Source organism: Colius striatus, chromosome 20 (genome assembly GCF_028858725.1).
Source record: "Colius striatus isolate bColStr4 chromosome 20, bColStr4.1.hap1, whole genome shotgun sequence".
Taxonomy (NCBI): domain Eukaryota; kingdom Metazoa; phylum Chordata; class Aves; order Coliiformes; family Coliidae; genus Colius; species Colius striatus.
Window position 1 is genome coordinate 8,892,175 of NC_084778.1, and position 17,003 is coordinate 8,909,177.

Sequence of the window (17,003 nt, forward strand, 5' to 3'; positions counted from 1 at the left end):
AGAGACTTCTGGCATATGAATTTTGTCCTGTTTTTCACTTCTCCTGATGAAGTGATGGTTTGACAAATCGTTACCTTTACCTGCAGAGATTCATTTCTCATGCCCTGTGTGGATTTCTCACTCTGAACAAGAACAATTGCTTTTTTTAAACCTTACATCTCCCTCCAGATGAGAAAGTCCCAGTCCTGAGGTCACAGCAGCTTTTGGTTTCTAAAAGAGAACCATCTTTCCAGGCTCAAAGGTACCAACAAACCCCGTGGGAATTGTCAGAGGTCAAGATGAAACCCCAAGGCCTGCACCATAATTACCCCAATGAGATGTTTTTCCTGACTGCAGTTGGTGCTTTTTGCAGTTGGTGCTTTTTTCCCTCCCCTTCATCTTCTCAGATCCCATAGTCTCTGCAGACATGATCATTTTGGCCTAAATCGTGCAGGGAAGCACACTGCAGGTTGGGAAATACCCTCCCTGCTCTGGTTTCATTATGCAGCAAGGGAAGAGTCACTAGGTGGTCCTGCCCTGGCAGGGAGGTTGGACTGGATGAGCTTTTGAGGTCCCTTCCAGCCCTTGAGATTCTGTGAAGAGAGATCCCTCAAAGCCTCCTTTTGCTCCCAAGCAGGGTCCTGTATTTCACTAGATGCACTCTGTATGAGCTCTGCTGAATGTAAATGCACAGTGTAACTCCAGGAGTGAGGTCACATAAACACAAAGGAGGAGCTGACCTAATGATACCAAAGCAATTAAAACCAAGCAAGCAGTTAGTCATGATGAAGCTGTTCATCCCAGTTTTGTCAGTGATGGGAGCTGAGGAGTGCCAGGCACCAAGCACTGCTAGGCAGAGCCCCAGAGGCCAGTGATGGCAGTCCTGCCCCATCCACCCTCCTAATCACAGGCTCCTGTGACCTTTACAGGGTAAAGCTGCCCTTTTCTGAGCTATTCTGTTATGTGCTGCTGGTCTTTATCTCAGAATTTACCTTGGTTCAGTGGACTTGTTGCTGTTTCTCTCTCCTGTGCCCTGTGCAAGCTGATCTGTTGTCTTTCAGGAGACTCTTTGTTCTACATTTAAGGAGGCAGAGATTATAGTCAACCTGGAATAAATAATCCCATCTCAAACACAGCAGAGAAGTATCAGTTCTGTTGGTGTAGTGTGTCTTCTGTTTGTCACTCAAGTGGGGCATTTGAGCCTTGAATGGATAATACCAAAGACCCCAGGGACCAGGGTCCTATCTCCAACACACTCTTCCCTGGCTTGGCTCCTCCAGCTGCAACCAAAGTGCAAAGCTTCCCAACCCTCAGCATCTCTGTTTGTGTCTCAACTCCTCTGCAGAGCTGCCAACACAGCAAGGGGAATGCTGAGAGCTGAGGGGTCTCTATGAGGAAAGCCCTTGCCTCTCCTCAGTTTAGAAGTGTAGCTTCTTCTTAGCTGGGCACAGTTGACTTTCCAGTGCTGGCCATGCAAGAAATAGTCTTGCTAGTGAGCAGTAGCCCAGTAGACCCATGAACAGACATCTCACCATGGCAAGGGCAGAGGAGGAAAAGGAAGACATGGCTGCACCTTGTCCTGCTGCTCCCTTGCTGTGCTGCTGATCAAAAATGTGATAGGTTTTACAAGTGACCAGTAGAAGGAGCATTCAAGGACTGAGAAATGGGGATGCTCCTTTGCTTTCTGGCCAGGCTGGCAGTGGTGGTGGTTTTCTCAGCACTTTGGTTTCATAGCACAGTCCAGTAAGGTTAAGAGGTGTCTGTGGGGGCCCAAATGCTGAAGCACAGCTTGCAAAAGGCTCCCAGGCCTCAGTGTGCTGATGGGAACCCTTGCTTGCATCCCTAGTGATGGGAGCAAGTCAGAAATGATGTTTGTGCCAGCTGAGCTCACACTGGAGGGAGCATCAACATGTCATGTTTCCTATGAGTTGGTTTCTCTTTGGGACTGTGTATGGAATAAATGCCACTCACCCACCCCACAGCCACCCCCCTGCTCACCAGGAATGAAGCCTGGGGGGTTGCAGGCTGTGTGCACTACCAGATCTGCTGCTGCCTTGCACAGCCATTTCCCAGTTGTCTCCTCTTTATATGTGGTGATTGTCATCACCTCAGGACAAACCTGCCCCATGAAGCACCATTTACCCTGCCCCATGAAGCACCATTTACCCTGCCCCAGCTGCAGCACAGGGTGCCCTGCACTCATGTTTGGGACTGGACAGACCATCATGAGCTACAAAACAAGGAGACTAACCTGAAAAACAAATACACTTTGGCTAAATAGAGCAGCCTGAGAAGCTGCTTTCCATCTATCTCAGCCTTGCCTGGTGCCAGACTCCAGTGTTAGAATGTCTGTTTGCTGTCTTGTCATTGTGTGCTGTTAACCATCACCTGCAGCATCAAGGATCCCTCAGGTTTCTGGGTCTCCTCCTTTCAGTAATTCTTAGTGTCCTTCAGGTGGTTCAGGAATGTGTCTCACCTTCTAATCCACTTCTCCCAGCCTTCTCAAAACATTTGTAACACTGAAGTGAAAACATTGGTTTCCTTTGGCTAAAGGCTTTGTGGGGCTGCAAGGATGGCTCATTTACTTTGCTCAGGCTTCTGCTGCCTGATCTAATTCAGAAGCAGCTTAAAAATGCTTCTCCAGGTAGTGATGCTGCCTGCAGCTGCGTGTGAGAAATGGGGAGAGGAACAGTGGGTCGAATCCAATCTGTTTTGGGAAGCAGACAGGACAGGTTATTTTTGCTTGGAGTTGACTTTCCCTCACTGCATAATCCTTCTGTGTCAGCTCTGTCCTTATTGTCAAAAAGCAATAGCCCATGCTCCAGGATGTGAAGCTGCTTTGCTGACACCTTGCTTGGCACCAGCTTTAGCTCTGGAGCAGCTAACACAGAGCAAAATCCCCTCACACCCTTGCTCAGTGCATGCCTGGATCCAGATGTGAATGCATCTTACCTGCTGCAGTCCCCCAAGAGTCCCTTGGGGTGCAGAACCCTCTGCCCTCTCTTGATGGAGGAGCATCTTGTGGGGCAATGCATGAAGGGCTTTCTGTTTTTCACTTAGTGATCAGTCATTAAACTACTTTGGTGTGCTTTGATCAATTGAACTGGGAGGGAAAGGGAGCTGGGAGTGCTGGTGGGCAGCAGGATGAGATGAGCCAGCAACGTGTCCTTGTGGGCAAGAAGGCCAATGGCATCCTGGGGTGTATGAGAAGGGCTGTGGGCAGTAGCTGGAGAGAGGTTCTCCTCCTCCTCTACTGTGTCCTGGTGAGACCATATCTGGAATATTGTGCCCAGTTCTGGGCCCCTCAGTTCCAGATGCACAGGGAGCTGCTGGAGAGAGTTCAGTGCAGGGCCACCAAGATGATGGAGTGGAGCATCTGCCTTGTGATGAAAGGCTGAGGGAGCTGGGGCTCTGCAGCTTGGAGAAGAGGAGACTGAGAGGTGACCTCATGAATGGTTACACATCCATAAAGGGTGGGTGTCAGGAGGATGGAGTCAGGCTGTGCTCAGTGATGGCCAAGGGGCAACGGGCACAAGCTGGAACAGAAGATTCCAAAGAAACACAAGGAAAAGCTTCTTCCCTGTTGAGGTGAGGGAGCACTGGCAGGGGCTGCCCAGATGGGCTGTGGAGGCTCCTTCTCTGGGGACATCCCAACCCAGCTGGATGAGTCCCTGTGTGCCCTGCTCTAGGTGGTGCTGCTCTGGCAGGGGGTTGCACTGGATGAGCTTTGCAGGTCCCTTCCAGCCCTTGACATTCTGTGGAACAGGACTGCCTACAGTTCACTGCCTGCAGTGGGACACATAAGCATCATCAACCCAGAGCACATTTCACCTCATCCCACTGATGGATCCATTAGAAACTCCCTGTCTGTGGGGATAGGCTGAAGGCACTCACTCCCAAAGAGGAATTCTCAGCTTTAGCCCTAATTAAATCTTGTGAGTTTGCTCCTCTGAAAGGCTCCCACAGGTCTCACATCGAAGGTCAAGATGTTGCAGACCTATTTTTATATGCACTTTGATGGGGATCAGACTGGGAGCCTGTTGCCAAGGCCTTGGAGCTTTAAAACTAGGCAAAAGAAATCATTAGAGCCTGTTAATTTATACTTCAGCCTGAGAGCATTCTCTAATTAAAAGGAAAAAAAAAGAGCCCATCACTTCTCCATGTTTTACTTCAACTATTTAAACTTAATTGAATGGGCCAAGGATTAAATTCCTGCTGTGTCTTCTGCAGAGGTGTTACTGTGATTCACCTGTCAGGGGGCCTATTGCTCTTAGCCCAGTTTAATAACCATTAGCACAGAATCCCAGGATGATGGGGTTGGAAGGGCCCTGCAGAGCTCATCCAACCCAACTCCTGATGAAGCAGGTTCCCCTCCATCAGGGGGCACAGGAACGTGTCCAGGTGGGTTCATAGAAGTCCAGAGGGAGTCACAGAATGATTCAGGTTGGAAAAGGTTCATAAGATCTGGGTGAGTCCCTTCCAGCCCCCAGCCTTGGGGGATCCTGTGATGATTCTGGGAAGCTTTTGTTTTTGCAGCCCTGGTTTTCAAAACAGACAAAAGCTGAAGTGTGACACCTGAAGTGTGACCCAGCCTTGGTTTGCTTTTGCTTCCTGAGCTCTCAGCCTATGATTTGCTCATCCCACTAAGAAGGGGCCAGGACATCTCCAAAGGAACTTCAGGCTCTGACTTTGTTTGAAGAACCAGATCATGTCCAAACCTTGGCATGTCCCATGGGTATTAAAAACTCCTCTTAGCAACCAAAAGCCTGTTTCCCTGCTGCTGGCTCAATCTCCATTTTTTGCCCACAGCAGCCCAAAATGATCTTTTCCAATGGCTTGCATGGGAAACCTGTGCCCAAGAGGCTCATCAAAAAGAACTATCAAGTGTTCTCCTACCTAAAACTGTCTCTACCAGAGGAGCCAGCCCCACCTCTTGTTGAGAAGATCATGTTTATGGTCACTAGGTTGGCCCTGCTCACCTTGCTGCAGGGTCCCAGCCTGGCACTGGCTCATCTGCATGGCAGTGAGGCCAGCTGAGGATTCCAGAGAAGAGCCTCCCACTCCTTTCTTCAAAGCAGAGCTCATGTTAATGGAAATTACCATCAGTAATATTTCAGCATTTAGCTCTTCAAAGCAGGCAGCTCTTCCCACGGGGTCATTTCTCTGCACACAGCAGAAGGAGAAATGCCAGGCAGGACACAGGAGTATGTGAGAAAAGGTGCCAGGAATGAAGGCAGCGCCCTGCAGGCATGGCAGCTGTCAGTCACACACCAGTTGTGGCAACTGGGGGTAGGGAGACTGAAGGAACTGGTAGAGACTCTGCTTTCATCCCCAGCAGGAGGTTTAAATCAAGGAGGAGACGGGAAGCTACAGGCTCAATTGGATCAGATCCACTTTCCTTTCCATCATCCTCCAGCTCCTGGGGCTGTTTCTGCTGGGGCCAGTTACTGAGGTCCACCAGAAAGTGCAGTGGACAACTCCTGGTGCTCTCTGTAGAAGGCAAACATACCTGTGGCATACAGCTTTTCATTCAAGGCACTCACTGCATGCCTTGGGGCATTTGAGCCTCCCCATTAGGCACAGTTGGTTTCTATATCACTGCTTGCAGTGTATTCCAAGAGCACCAGTTCAGAAGCAGCAGCAGCATTGATTTCTTCTAATTGTAAATCCTATAGAAGGTTTGCAGCTTGCAGCAGTCTCAGCTTTCCCCTCAGTGGAGCCAATAAAAGTTAAGAGTTGCTCCCTGGTTACTGTCATTACAGCAATAAAAAGCCAGAGTAATTGAAAAGTGAATCAGGGGAAGTGCCAGACTGGAGAGCAATGAGAAAGGAAGAAACCACCTGGGAGCCCAAGCCCAGTGCACAGTCTTGTCTGAGGCTGCACTGAGCCTGAGCCCATTCTGGACAAACTCCTGTATCTAACAGAGGACGTGTGTCCTGCATGGAACTAGCAGAGCACAGGGCAAAGCATGACCATGTGCTTGCCAGTGCACGAGCCCACAAGGCTGATTTTGAACCCCATCTGAGATGGTTCCTCTTCCTAAAAGTCAAAATGACAATGGAATCTTAAAAGCAGGAGATGGAGATGCAGAAACATACTTGTCAAGAGAGTCATTTCCCACTGGATGGATTGACTGGTCCAGGAAGGCTCAAAAACCCACAAGTCATCACTGTTCCTGTGTTGTTAAGACTGGATGATAACCTTGGTTGTGTTTGTAATCTGGGTAGCTTGAAGCAATGCAACAGGCAGCACCACAGTAGACTCTGCAAAGGCTTCTTAGTGGCAATGCTGGTGTAGTGGGAGAGCAGCAAAGGCTTCTAAGAGTGAGGGGAAAGGAGCAGCATATATCAACATAGGCAATGGGATGTCCCAAGGTGAGTTTTCACTCCTGTAACTCTGGCAGCAGACATGAAGGGGCTGAGGGCTGATCAGGAGGTGTTCTTCCAACACAATCATCTTGGGACATAGTGGGGCAGATCCTGAAGCAGCCAATTGCCTTTTACTCTCCCCAAGGACAGGATACATCCAACATATTGTAGGTCCCTTTTCCTCAGCTACCCTGCCCATGTAAAGTCTGTGAACACTTCCAGTAAGTCTTAAGGCAGCTCACATATCCCTGCAGATATCCTTGACAAAGGATGCAAGAGCAGGGCTCAGAGACACTGCTCTGGGCTGTGGAGCCCTCACTATGGCATTGGGTGAACACAGGTTTTGGACAGAAAGAGCTGAAGGGAGAAAGAAACCAAACCTGTAAACTAAACAAAAGGAAAGTTTGAATTAGCCTCAGAGAACAGGAGGAAAACTCCCAACAGAGGTTGAACATCACACCCTGATAAGATGGAATGTGGGGTAACTGCATGCAGATGGGCTGCTCTCCTTGCTATGAAGTGACTAGTAGGGTGAAGTTCTGCTTTGGGCTCAGAAAGATGCTGGGGCTCAAGTTCAGGTTTGAGGTTCCACAAGACAAAGACCCCAAAGCAGTGCAGCATTGGGTGGTAGGTGAGACATGGTTGCTTTTACCCCTGCATAGAGCTGCTCTGCAGGCAGCCTGGGAGAGCTGCAAGCCTCAAGGCACCCTGCAAACCTCCAGCTAAGGACACCACTGTAAGGACACCAAGTGAATTAACCCCCATTTCCACACCTCTTGTTGCCAAGAGAAACACTTGTCATGCTGGTGCTGGTTGGGAGACACACAGCTGCCCCTTTGTCCTTGCTCCTTTGACATGAAAGCCAGCAGAATAGGTGAGATTTCCTCATGAACAACAAAGCAGGCTGCAAATCTATGACTTGGTGCCTGGGGGATTTGCAATCCAGCTTTGAACTGTGCAACAAGGAGCCACTGGTGACAATTGTGCCTTTGCTATTTATAGTTGGGCTGTGTGGATGCTGAGTCTCTGAGGAGCGAGGACAGCAGCAAAACAACCCCAAAGCCACCAGAATGGCTGTGCAGAGAACTCATCTGGGGCAAAAGCAGGAACTTTGACTTTTGCCTCTGCTGTGCACTTCTCTGCAGGTTTTCTGCAGCAGGTTTTTGGTTGTTGCACAAAATGGAGTTGTAGAATCAGTGCTTTTAAGGCTAGATGCATAAATGGATTGTAAGTCTGCCTGCATGAATCCAGGGGAACCTGCTTGAGCAGGGCATTGGGTTGGATGGTCTCTGGAGGTCCCTTCCAACCCCTACCATTCTGTGACTCTCTGAAACGTTTCAGGGTCTGGTTTTAAGCCAATTGCACTTTAATTTCCATGGATAAGCACTGTGAGGGTTACTGACTTTGCACCTGCCTGATGAGGTGTGCAGCAGTGGTCAGGGAAGACAACCTTAGATAAGGGGCTGAGCAGCTCAGGCTGATAAGGTTTGCCCTGTTCTCATCAGGCTTGGGGGGGGAAAGGAGGGGGAGTTTCTTGCTGAAGTGTCAAGGCTGTGCTCTGGTCATGTGCTGTGGCCACACTTGTGGTTGCAGTGAGAGGCACACATTTGTGTCACCTTTGCTCTACTGCAGGGTTAAACCAGAGGAGTTTGGCCTTTCTGAGGCTTCTGGAAGGTGGGTGGTGTAGCAGAGGGTGTGCAGGTCCTGGTGCTCGCTGCTGTTTTGGGCTATAGGGTCACAGTGTTGCCCAGAGGATGATCATCTGCAGCACAGGAGGAGACTGGGGGTGACTCAGAGGATTTCCATCTTGTTTTGCTGACTGCACCAGTGGCTCAGAGTCATCCTCTCACCTGGCATGCAAGCCAGCAGATGTGAATGCCCACTCTCCTTTACCATTAGCAGCTGTTGGTACCACAAACCACACGTGTGCAAAGCTCCTCTGCTGCAAAATGTTTCTACATATTCTGCAGGAATCATCTGGGTTTAGTATCTGGATCTGCAGCAGAAGTCAGATAACAGCAGGAGGTTGGACTGGATCATCTCAAGAGGTCTCTTCCAACCATTCTGTGATTCTAAGATGGAAATGTTCTCTGGTTGTGCTTGCCATGCAGGCACAGCTGGGGAGTTAGAAGGGAAACAAAGGGGCAGATAAGGTTGTGGCTCACAATAAGATGTAAGAGCTACCAGGAGAATCTCTGTTGAGATGGCCAGTACTGATAGCAGCTTGCTGCATCTCCAGCCTGGAAGACCAACCCTGGCATAGGGCTGTGTTTCTCCACTGCTGCCCCAGCATTCAGCTGGCAAGAGCTCTAGCAGCATCCATTCGTGGCATTCACTGTTAGTGTGGAATGAACCCAAAGGAGCAACATCTGCAAAGTTGTATTGAGATGTTGAAATGAGGTTGGAAGGAAAAAAGCCCATGGGTTGTGTGTGACATGCTCATGTGCCTCTCCTTGTGCTGGGAGCTGTATCTCACTCAGTCCTGTCCCCACAGTTTGACATGCAGAGGATAACCCTGGAAGAGCTGAAGCACATCCTCTATCACGCCTTCCGGGACCACTTAACGATGAAGGACATTGAGAACATCATTATCAACGAAGAGGAGAGTCTAAATGAGAACTCTGGCAACTGCCAAACAGAGTTTGAAGGTGAGAGAGAAAGTTTCTGTGTTTCTGTGTGATTGCTGTGTTTCCACTCTGTAAAGCTCACTCTGCTCTGTGAGGTGCAGTGGGTGAGGGGCTGTGGCATTAGCATGGAGTTGTCTCAGAGTAAGTGGCAGTGACCCAGAGCTCCAGAGCTGCCATTAGCCTTCTTCCCTGTGGTCTAAGTAAAGCTGGTTCTGATTCAAGCAGGAGGATGGAGAGTGCTTTGCCTTATGGCCCTCCTTCCTCTGATGGGATTGAGGCAGAGGCATGTGCAGCCTGTGCTGAGGTGAGTGCCTACAGCAGACTGACTTTCCTTACAGAAATATGCATATCTCAGCCCATCATGGAGAGGAGTTATTGGCACTGGGTGCTGCTCCTGGATGTTAGGCTCCACCAGTTTTCTGTTGTCTTTCCATAAATAGAGAAAATCTTCTGCTCTGGGCTCCCAGGGAGAGCTGGGGAGGGTCCTCTCTGTGCTGTAGCACCACTGGCTGTGAGAGCAAGGTCTGTGCAATCCTCAGAGGCAGCTAGAGAAAGGGAAACATTTGCTTTGGTATCATAGTGTCCTCTCAGCAGTGCCACAAGACCACTAAGTGACCAGCAACCAGCTTCAGACACAGCCTCAACCTCTACAGTGGATTTTGCACTTTGATTGGCAAAGAATAGTCCCCATTTTAAGGCAGGGAGGACAGGGAGCTGCTGGAGAGAGCTCAGCAAAGGGCCACAGAGATGGTGGAGTGGAGCATCTCCTTTGTGATGAAAGGCTGAGGGAGCTGGGGCTCTTTATCTTGGAGGAGACTGAGGGGTGACCTCATTCATATTTACCAATACATAAAGGGTGGGTGTGAGGAGGATGGAGCCAGGCTGTGCTCAGGGATGGCCAATGATATAGTCCCCGTTTTAAACCACGTTGGGAGAAGGATTTTCTTGGCCAGAGGAACTTGTGCTGCTCTGAAGCATCACTGGTTGCAACAACTAAACAGATGCAAATCATCTCAAGTGCAGAAAAGCCCAGAGAACCTCAGGGTTTGTGCATGTCACCTCTGGGACAGCTACTGTGCTTTCCCACCCACAGCAGTGCCACTTTATAGGGGCTGTTTTGGGGGAGATCTCTGAGAGGGCAACAAAAAAAGCCTCTGAAAAGGCACCAGGCAGAGATACTGAGGCATCTTTAAAACAAAGCAAAGGATAAACATAGTAGTGCAACTCTTAGCCTGGCTAATCAATGGGATTCAGCAGCTCTATCCAACACACTCACCCTCTGCTAAATGCTGCAGAAAAGATGTAGAAGAGCACAGCTGAATTTTGAAGAGCCTGCAGGAGGGAGGCGAGCAGCAGCGCTCCCAAAGCACGGCGAGCAACACTTTGTTCCTCCTGGAGAGCAGCAGGGAGGAAGAGATGCTTGCTTACAGGAATGGAGTTGTTAGTTCCCACTGACCTGCTGATTCAGTGGGGGCATGTGCCAGCTGTCCCCAGGGTGAGAGGCACAGGGGCCTCTTGCAGCTTCAGCCCTTGGGTGAATTCTCCCAGTCGCCACAAAAATCCCCACCCCAATGGGTCTGAAAACCCAAAGGCTCAACATGTCATTGGGGAAGTCCCAGCTTCCAAAGTACAGCAAGAACAGCTTTTTCTCGTGGGATGTTGGCACTTCTGGTGCTAGGCAGAACCTAGAAGGAAAACAGACTCATTTAGACGTTGTTAGAAATACACAAGTGCATGAAACCACCAGAGGGTAAAGAGAAACTGAACAGTGGCAACCAAGGTGCCAGGTTTTGCTTCAGGTCACAGAAGAAAGGGACAGTTGTGATCCCTGGCAGCTCTGACATGAGCAGCACTGGAACAGGCTGCCCAGGGAGGGTGTGGAGGCTCCTTCCTTGGAGGTCTTCAAGACCCCACCTGGACACGTTCCTGTGTGACCTGATCTAGGTGGGAGCTGCTTCTGCAGGGGGTTGGACTGGATGAGCTCTAAAGGCCCTTTTCAACCCCCACCATTCTGTGATTCTATGATTTCTCCCAGGAGATGCAAGCTGAGAGCAAGTCTCCTCCCTGCAGCTCTCCAGGCTGGACCTGCCACTACCTGAATGACCCATTTGTGCCCTCAGTGTTGCCCTTTCCCAAACACTAAGGTCCCCACAGGGCTCCAAGGCAGAAGTGACAGGGTCTGGTGGCATGGATCAGTGGCACTAAGGGAGAGCTGTCACAAGGGGTGGACAGCATCTCAGTCTGGCTGTACAGAAGTGTCTCTGTGTAAGTCAGGCACCTTTTACTCACTTCTTAATTAGTGAAGGAGCTGGGTTTTGGGTGTAATTCCTCATGCTTATTTTAGGTGCTACCTTGGGATGAGATGAATTGCACCTTAAGAAGAATTGCACCTTCTTTCAGCTGTAAGGGACTAGCTTAGAGGCTCACATCTATATTTAATGTACATTTCATCCACCCCAGTGAAGTGCTTTTAATTATGGATAAAGATGAAGCCAAAATGAGAGCCAGTGTTCTTCACTGAGCTTGGGAATGGCTCCTAAGGGAAGAGACATGGCAGATACTTTCTGTAGTACTTTGAGAAGAACATGGGGAATGATGGGGAATCTCCACTCAGTGTTACCTCTGGATATATTCTTGCCATCAAAGAGAAACCTTGAAGTCCCTCTCCATCCTGAGGACAGAGACATCTCCCTGTCTACACTCCTGAGGTCAGTTGGCTCACTCTGACAGGTGATAAACAGCCTGACAGAGGTACCATCACCATTGATACAAACACCTGCAAATCTCTCTCATTCCCACAGTTTTGACATCATAATAAAGTCTCTACAACTATGTGATGTTCTTCCCATAGCAACAGGGATTGCTGTCTCTCTCTCTCTCACACACACACATGATTTAACCCCAATACAATATCCAAATGATGGTCAGGGATGAGTTGAGGGTTTTGTTCAGTTCACCCTGAACATAAGAGTCCTTTGCAAGATCTCCAACCCAGACTTCTGTCACAACCTCCCCTCCTACACATTCCTAGGAGGTCTAAGAGTGCACCTGGTTGCAGTGACCTGTGCTGTCTGTTACATGTATTTCATCCTCAGCCCTGACAATCACATGAACTGGATGTACAAGAGCTGCTACAGGTGCCCTCCTTGCAGCTCCCACACAAGCACCAGGAGCATCCACATCTCAGCTCAGGGCTTGGGAGTGAAAAACTGACCTCTTAAATCCAGAATAAGCCCAGCCAGCCAGGGAAAGCAAATATCACTCACCTTTGGCAGGGTTATGACAGAGGCCTCTATAACTATAGACTCTACACTGTAGCTGCTGATGCTGGGAAGCCTTTTTCTGTAGGTGAGAAGGCTCTTGGTGCTTCCCCTGACCATCTCAAATCCACTGTGGGCATTGTGACCAGCCCACCAGCCACAACCTGTGACCCAATGCACCCCAAAATGGGCTGCACCCATTAACTCCACGTGCTGGTGGAGAAGTTTTAGTGCAGTAGCTCAGTCCCTGCCACTACTGACCCCATGATGAGTCTCCTGCAGCCTGTCCTCTGCATGACCTGCTGAAGTGTGACCCAGCCTTGGTTTGCTTTTGCTTCTTGAGCTCTCAGCCTATGATTTGCTCTCCCCACTAAGAAGGGGCCAGGACATCTCCAAAGAAATTTCAGGCTCTGACTTTGTTTGAAGAACCAGATCATGTCCAAACCTTGGCATGTCCCATGGGTATTAAAAACTCCTCTTAGCAACCAAATGCAAAACAGGTTGAGCATCTGGCCCTGTGGTGATGCCAGCTGTGGAAACCAGCAGGAGAAAGCACAGATGCCAGGCTCAAAGGATCTATGAATTTGGAGAGGGAAGTGAGGGCAAAAACTCACCAGGTAGCAGGGAGGGCAAATGGGTCTTTACATGTAAGAGGACAATCCACAGGGCAGCACATGGTTGTGTTCACAGTCAAGCAAGTCAGTGACTTCAGCTGCTTTGTCTCCCTGTGGAGTGCAAGGGGGCAGAGGAGAGGTTACTTGCTGAAGTAGCTCCTGCTGAGCCCCAGCCAAGAGAAAGAAGGTCTGTCTGGGTCTGCAACAGCTCTACATTTCAGCACATACCTTTTCCCTTTCTTCTGGAGTTATCTGGTAGATTACTTGGCTGTTTGGTGCACCTTCAGTCATCAAGGAGCAATAGCAGTGACCTGGATGCTGCTGCCTTAAAGCTCTATTTATACTTGATGGTATAACAGAAGACTGAAGAACTTGTTGAATTCAGGAATACTTCTGCAAGAAACAACATGCTTTATTCTTTTCCCTTTGAACAGGACAGTTGCCATCATAAAAAGCCTTGGCCAGTCTTCGACTGCTGCTCCCAGTGCCTGTATTCAGCACCAGAGTCCCACACTGAACAGCAGTGCTGGCTGTGGTGGCTTCTGTCACTCCTGGCTGGGAGGGTTTACAAAGTATGTAAATAATAGAAAAAATAAAGAAAGAGATAACTAAAGCTGTGCTTTAACAAGCTTTTCAAAGTGCTGAGGCATCGTGCACAGAGCCCAGGAACCACAGTATTGATTCTCTGCTCACTGTGAAAGCCAGCGAAGTAATGGAGGAGTAAGGCAGTGCAAGCAGAAAGCCAGTCATTTAGGAGAGCTGCTGTAAGGGGGATTTCATTAGCTGACAGAGCACAGTGAGTCCCTGTGAGCACTGGCAGTGCAGCCTTTCCCTGCCTGGGGCAGCCTGACTCAAAGTGCTGCCTAACGAGGGCTTTGTGTGCCTGCGGCGCTGAGCCCATGCGGGGAGCTGGGATTAGGACACAGGCACTGCTAAATCCTGGCCAGAGGAGATGAGGGAGCATGAAACAAGTGTGTGACATGCAGTATCTGATGCTCTCCACTCTCCCTGTGATGGGGGTCAAGCCTGGATCAGAATGAGGGGTTTTTTTTTCCCATGTATTCTCCTGAACTTTTCCAAACATGGGCACTTGTTTTTTGCTGCCACATTTTAGGCTTCTTGGCATTCTGAGCTTCTTGTCAGCCATCTGAGACAACCATCATCACAAATCCATCCATGAGAAAAAGGTGACAGGTACATTCCTTCTCAGGCCAAAAGAAGACCCTGTGTTACTGCCCATAGCTGCAGAGCAGAACGATCCATCCCACACCTGAGGGTCTCCTGGCTTTCTGTGGTGATCTTGGGAGACCTTCAGAGCATCTTCACAGTACTTCAACACAACACACTGTTCTGATGTTCACAGAATCCCTGAATGGTGGGGGCTGGAAGGGCCCTGCAGAGCTGCTCCAGCCCATCCCCCTACTAAAGCAAGTTCCCCTTGATCAGGGGCACAGGAACGTGTCCAGGTGGGTTTGGAAACATCCCAAGGAGCCTCCACACCCTCCCTGGGCAGCCTGGGCCAGGGCTCCCTCACCTCAGCAGGGAAAGAGTTTTTCGTTCTGTTTAAATTGAACTTCCAGCTTCTTCCCATCACCCCTTGTCCTGTCACTGGATGCAACAGAAAAAAGTGCTGCCCCAACCTCCTGACACCCACCATTTAGATATTAATGAGATCCCCCTTCAGTGTCCTCTTCTCCAGGCTGAACAGCCCCAGGTCCTGCAGCCTTTCCTCATAAGGAAGATGCTCCAATCCCTTGATCGTCTTGATGTCCTTGCACTGGTCTCTCTCCAGCATTTAACGAAGGGAACACAGGGAGGCTGGGACAGAGGCATGAACTGTCTTTAGCAAGTCCCAGCATGAATTCTCAATGATGAACTTAAAAAAAAAGAATGAAATAACATGTCAAACCTAAAGGATCCCAACTCTGCATTTTAACTGCCACAAATTACCCTCACCTCTGACAATTGCTGTGCAAGCACTCCTTTGAAAAGGTTCTTAACAAGTGTGATTTTGCTCAGGCAAAGAAAACCTAAAGACAGTTTGGAAAAAGTTACTAAGATGGTGTTGCATGCCTGTGGGAACCATCACAGTGGGGTTTGAAGGCTTGTCAAGGAACACATCTTGAATCTCTCTTCATTCCCAGTTGACCTGAATGAGCTTAAGGGATTCACAGCAGACCAGTGTTTCTCATTAGAGAGAACTTCTTAAAGAGCTGAAAAGAAATACACAGATAAACCAAAACACACCTTCAACCATTTGGAAGGTTTAAAAACCAAGATGGGAGAGGAAGGACTTCCTGCAGTGTGAGAGGGAGGTCACAGAATGGACCTGGAAAGCTCATCCAGTGCAACCCCCCTGCCAGAGCAGCACCACCTAGAGTAGGGCACACAGGAGCTCATCCAGCTGGGTTGGAATGTCTCCACAGAATCACAGAATGTAGGATTGGAAGGGACCTTTAGAGGTCATCTAGTCCAACCCCCCTGCAGAAGCATGTTCACCTAGATCAGGTCGCACAGGAACCTGTCCAGAAGGAGACTCCACAGCCCATCTGGGCAGCCCCTTCCAGTGCTCCCTCACCTCAACAGGGAAGAAGCTTTTCCTTGTGTTTGCCTTTCTCTGGAGACATCCCAAACCCATCTGGACGAGGTTCTGTGTGACCTGCTCTAGGAAGGAGTGGAAATGTCTCAGCAGAGAGAGATAAGACTTGGATCTTAAACATAAAGAAAAGCTCCTTTGGTGTTGAGGTGAGGGAGCCCTGGCCCAGGCTGCCCAGGGAGGGTGTGGAGGCTCCTTGGGAGGTTTCCAAGCCCACCTGGACACGTTCCTGTGCCCCTGAGCGAGGGGAATGTGCTGTAGCAGGGGGTTGGGCTGGGTGAGCTCTGCAGGGCCCTTCCAACCTGCACCATCCAGGGATTCTATGAGTGGGCTAGAGGGTTACACAAAGGATTTCTGAGCTCAGCTGGTGCCAGTGGAAAGCAAAAGCATGACTTTGAGCATCTCCCCTTCCCTTCTATCCCCCCGCAGTGCACGCCCAGAAGCAGAACAGACAGACCTGCGTGCGGAAGAGCCTTATCTGCGCCTTCGCCATGGCCTTTATCATCAGCGTCATGCTGATCGCGGCCAACCAGATCCTGCGGAGCGGCATGGAGTAGCCTCAGCACCACACTGTGACCACACCGCCCACGCATGCGCATGCTGGGGGTCCCACGGCGGCCCCACAACCCAACCCTGGCGGCACGGACAGAGGCAGGCACGGCGAGCACCGCTCGAGCGGGAGCCTCGAGGCCAGCGGCGCCGTGTGTCTGGCGAATCAACTCCATCCTCTGGCAGGGACATCAAAGGGCTGTCTTTCAATGCTTTAAAGAGGTTTCGTTTCCTAATGCAATAACAAAACTAAACACAGGAGTCCTGGATTATTGCTTCGGAATAGCAACGGGAACTTGGAAGGACCTTTCCTCCAGCAGCCTGTTTCAGGAGGCACAGTCTCGGGATGTGTTGCAGCGGGGCTGCCTTTTAACCTAGAGCCCGACTGGCTACTCCTGTGGGCTTCAACTCCCAGGAAGTTGATCGTAGCATCGCCACAAGCAAGGCCTGTTTGGTTCAGTTCATGTACTCCAGCTTCACTTTGGCTTTTGTTTTCTGTTTCCCTTATGACCATGCCTTTGAGTTGATGGCATTAGAGGGGAGCCACAGCATCCTTGTACAGTATTTTTAGAGTCAAAGAAAAAACAAACCACAGAGGAGAATTCGCCAGCATCGCAGGAAATGTCTGGTTTTTGCTTCCTAAAACACCACCTGTGACACAAGACTGTGGGGCAGCGTGAGGCTGTTTGCCATCCGTGCTTCTCCCCAGCCATGAAGCAGGGCTTGGGAAGCAGCTCCTGTTTGCAGACCTGGGCATTTCTGAGCTTCGTGCACAGTCTTCCAAACCGACTCTGCAACCACCAGCGTCAGTTTAAAACTCCCTCTGCTTGGTCCCCTCTGCATTTGCTTGCCAGCAGTTTGGCCCTTCTTCTCTATTGGTCTTCAATAAGCTGAGGTGAGGGAAGCTCTTTCTGAGCCCTCTCCTTGCTTGCACAGTATTTATTTGCTTCGTTCCACGTGCCCTGGTCGCACTCTGCAGTCAAAGCCCCGTGTCAGACACCTTTGTGTGG

At 49.9% G+C, this 17,003-nt stretch overlaps 1 protein-coding gene across 2 annotated transcripts in view; it reads left to right on the forward strand.

The window, feature by feature from the left end:
- Positions 1-16,001, forward strand: part of CALN1 (calneuron 1) — a 91,828-nt gene extending 75,827 nt beyond the window's left edge. Inside the window, exons 4-6 of one of the 2 annotated variants that reach the window (XM_062012519.1) lie at positions 8,842-8,995; positions 10,938-10,940; positions 15,874-16,001. In XM_062012519.1, coding sequence (XP_061868503.1) covers positions 8,842-8,995; positions 10,938-10,940; positions 15,874-16,001 — 285 coding nt within the window. The remainder of the gene's footprint in view (positions 1-8,841; positions 8,996-10,937; positions 10,941-15,873) is intronic. The other variant, XM_062012518.1, reaches the window with a different exon arrangement.
- Positions 16,002-17,003: the final 1,002 nt, after the last annotated feature.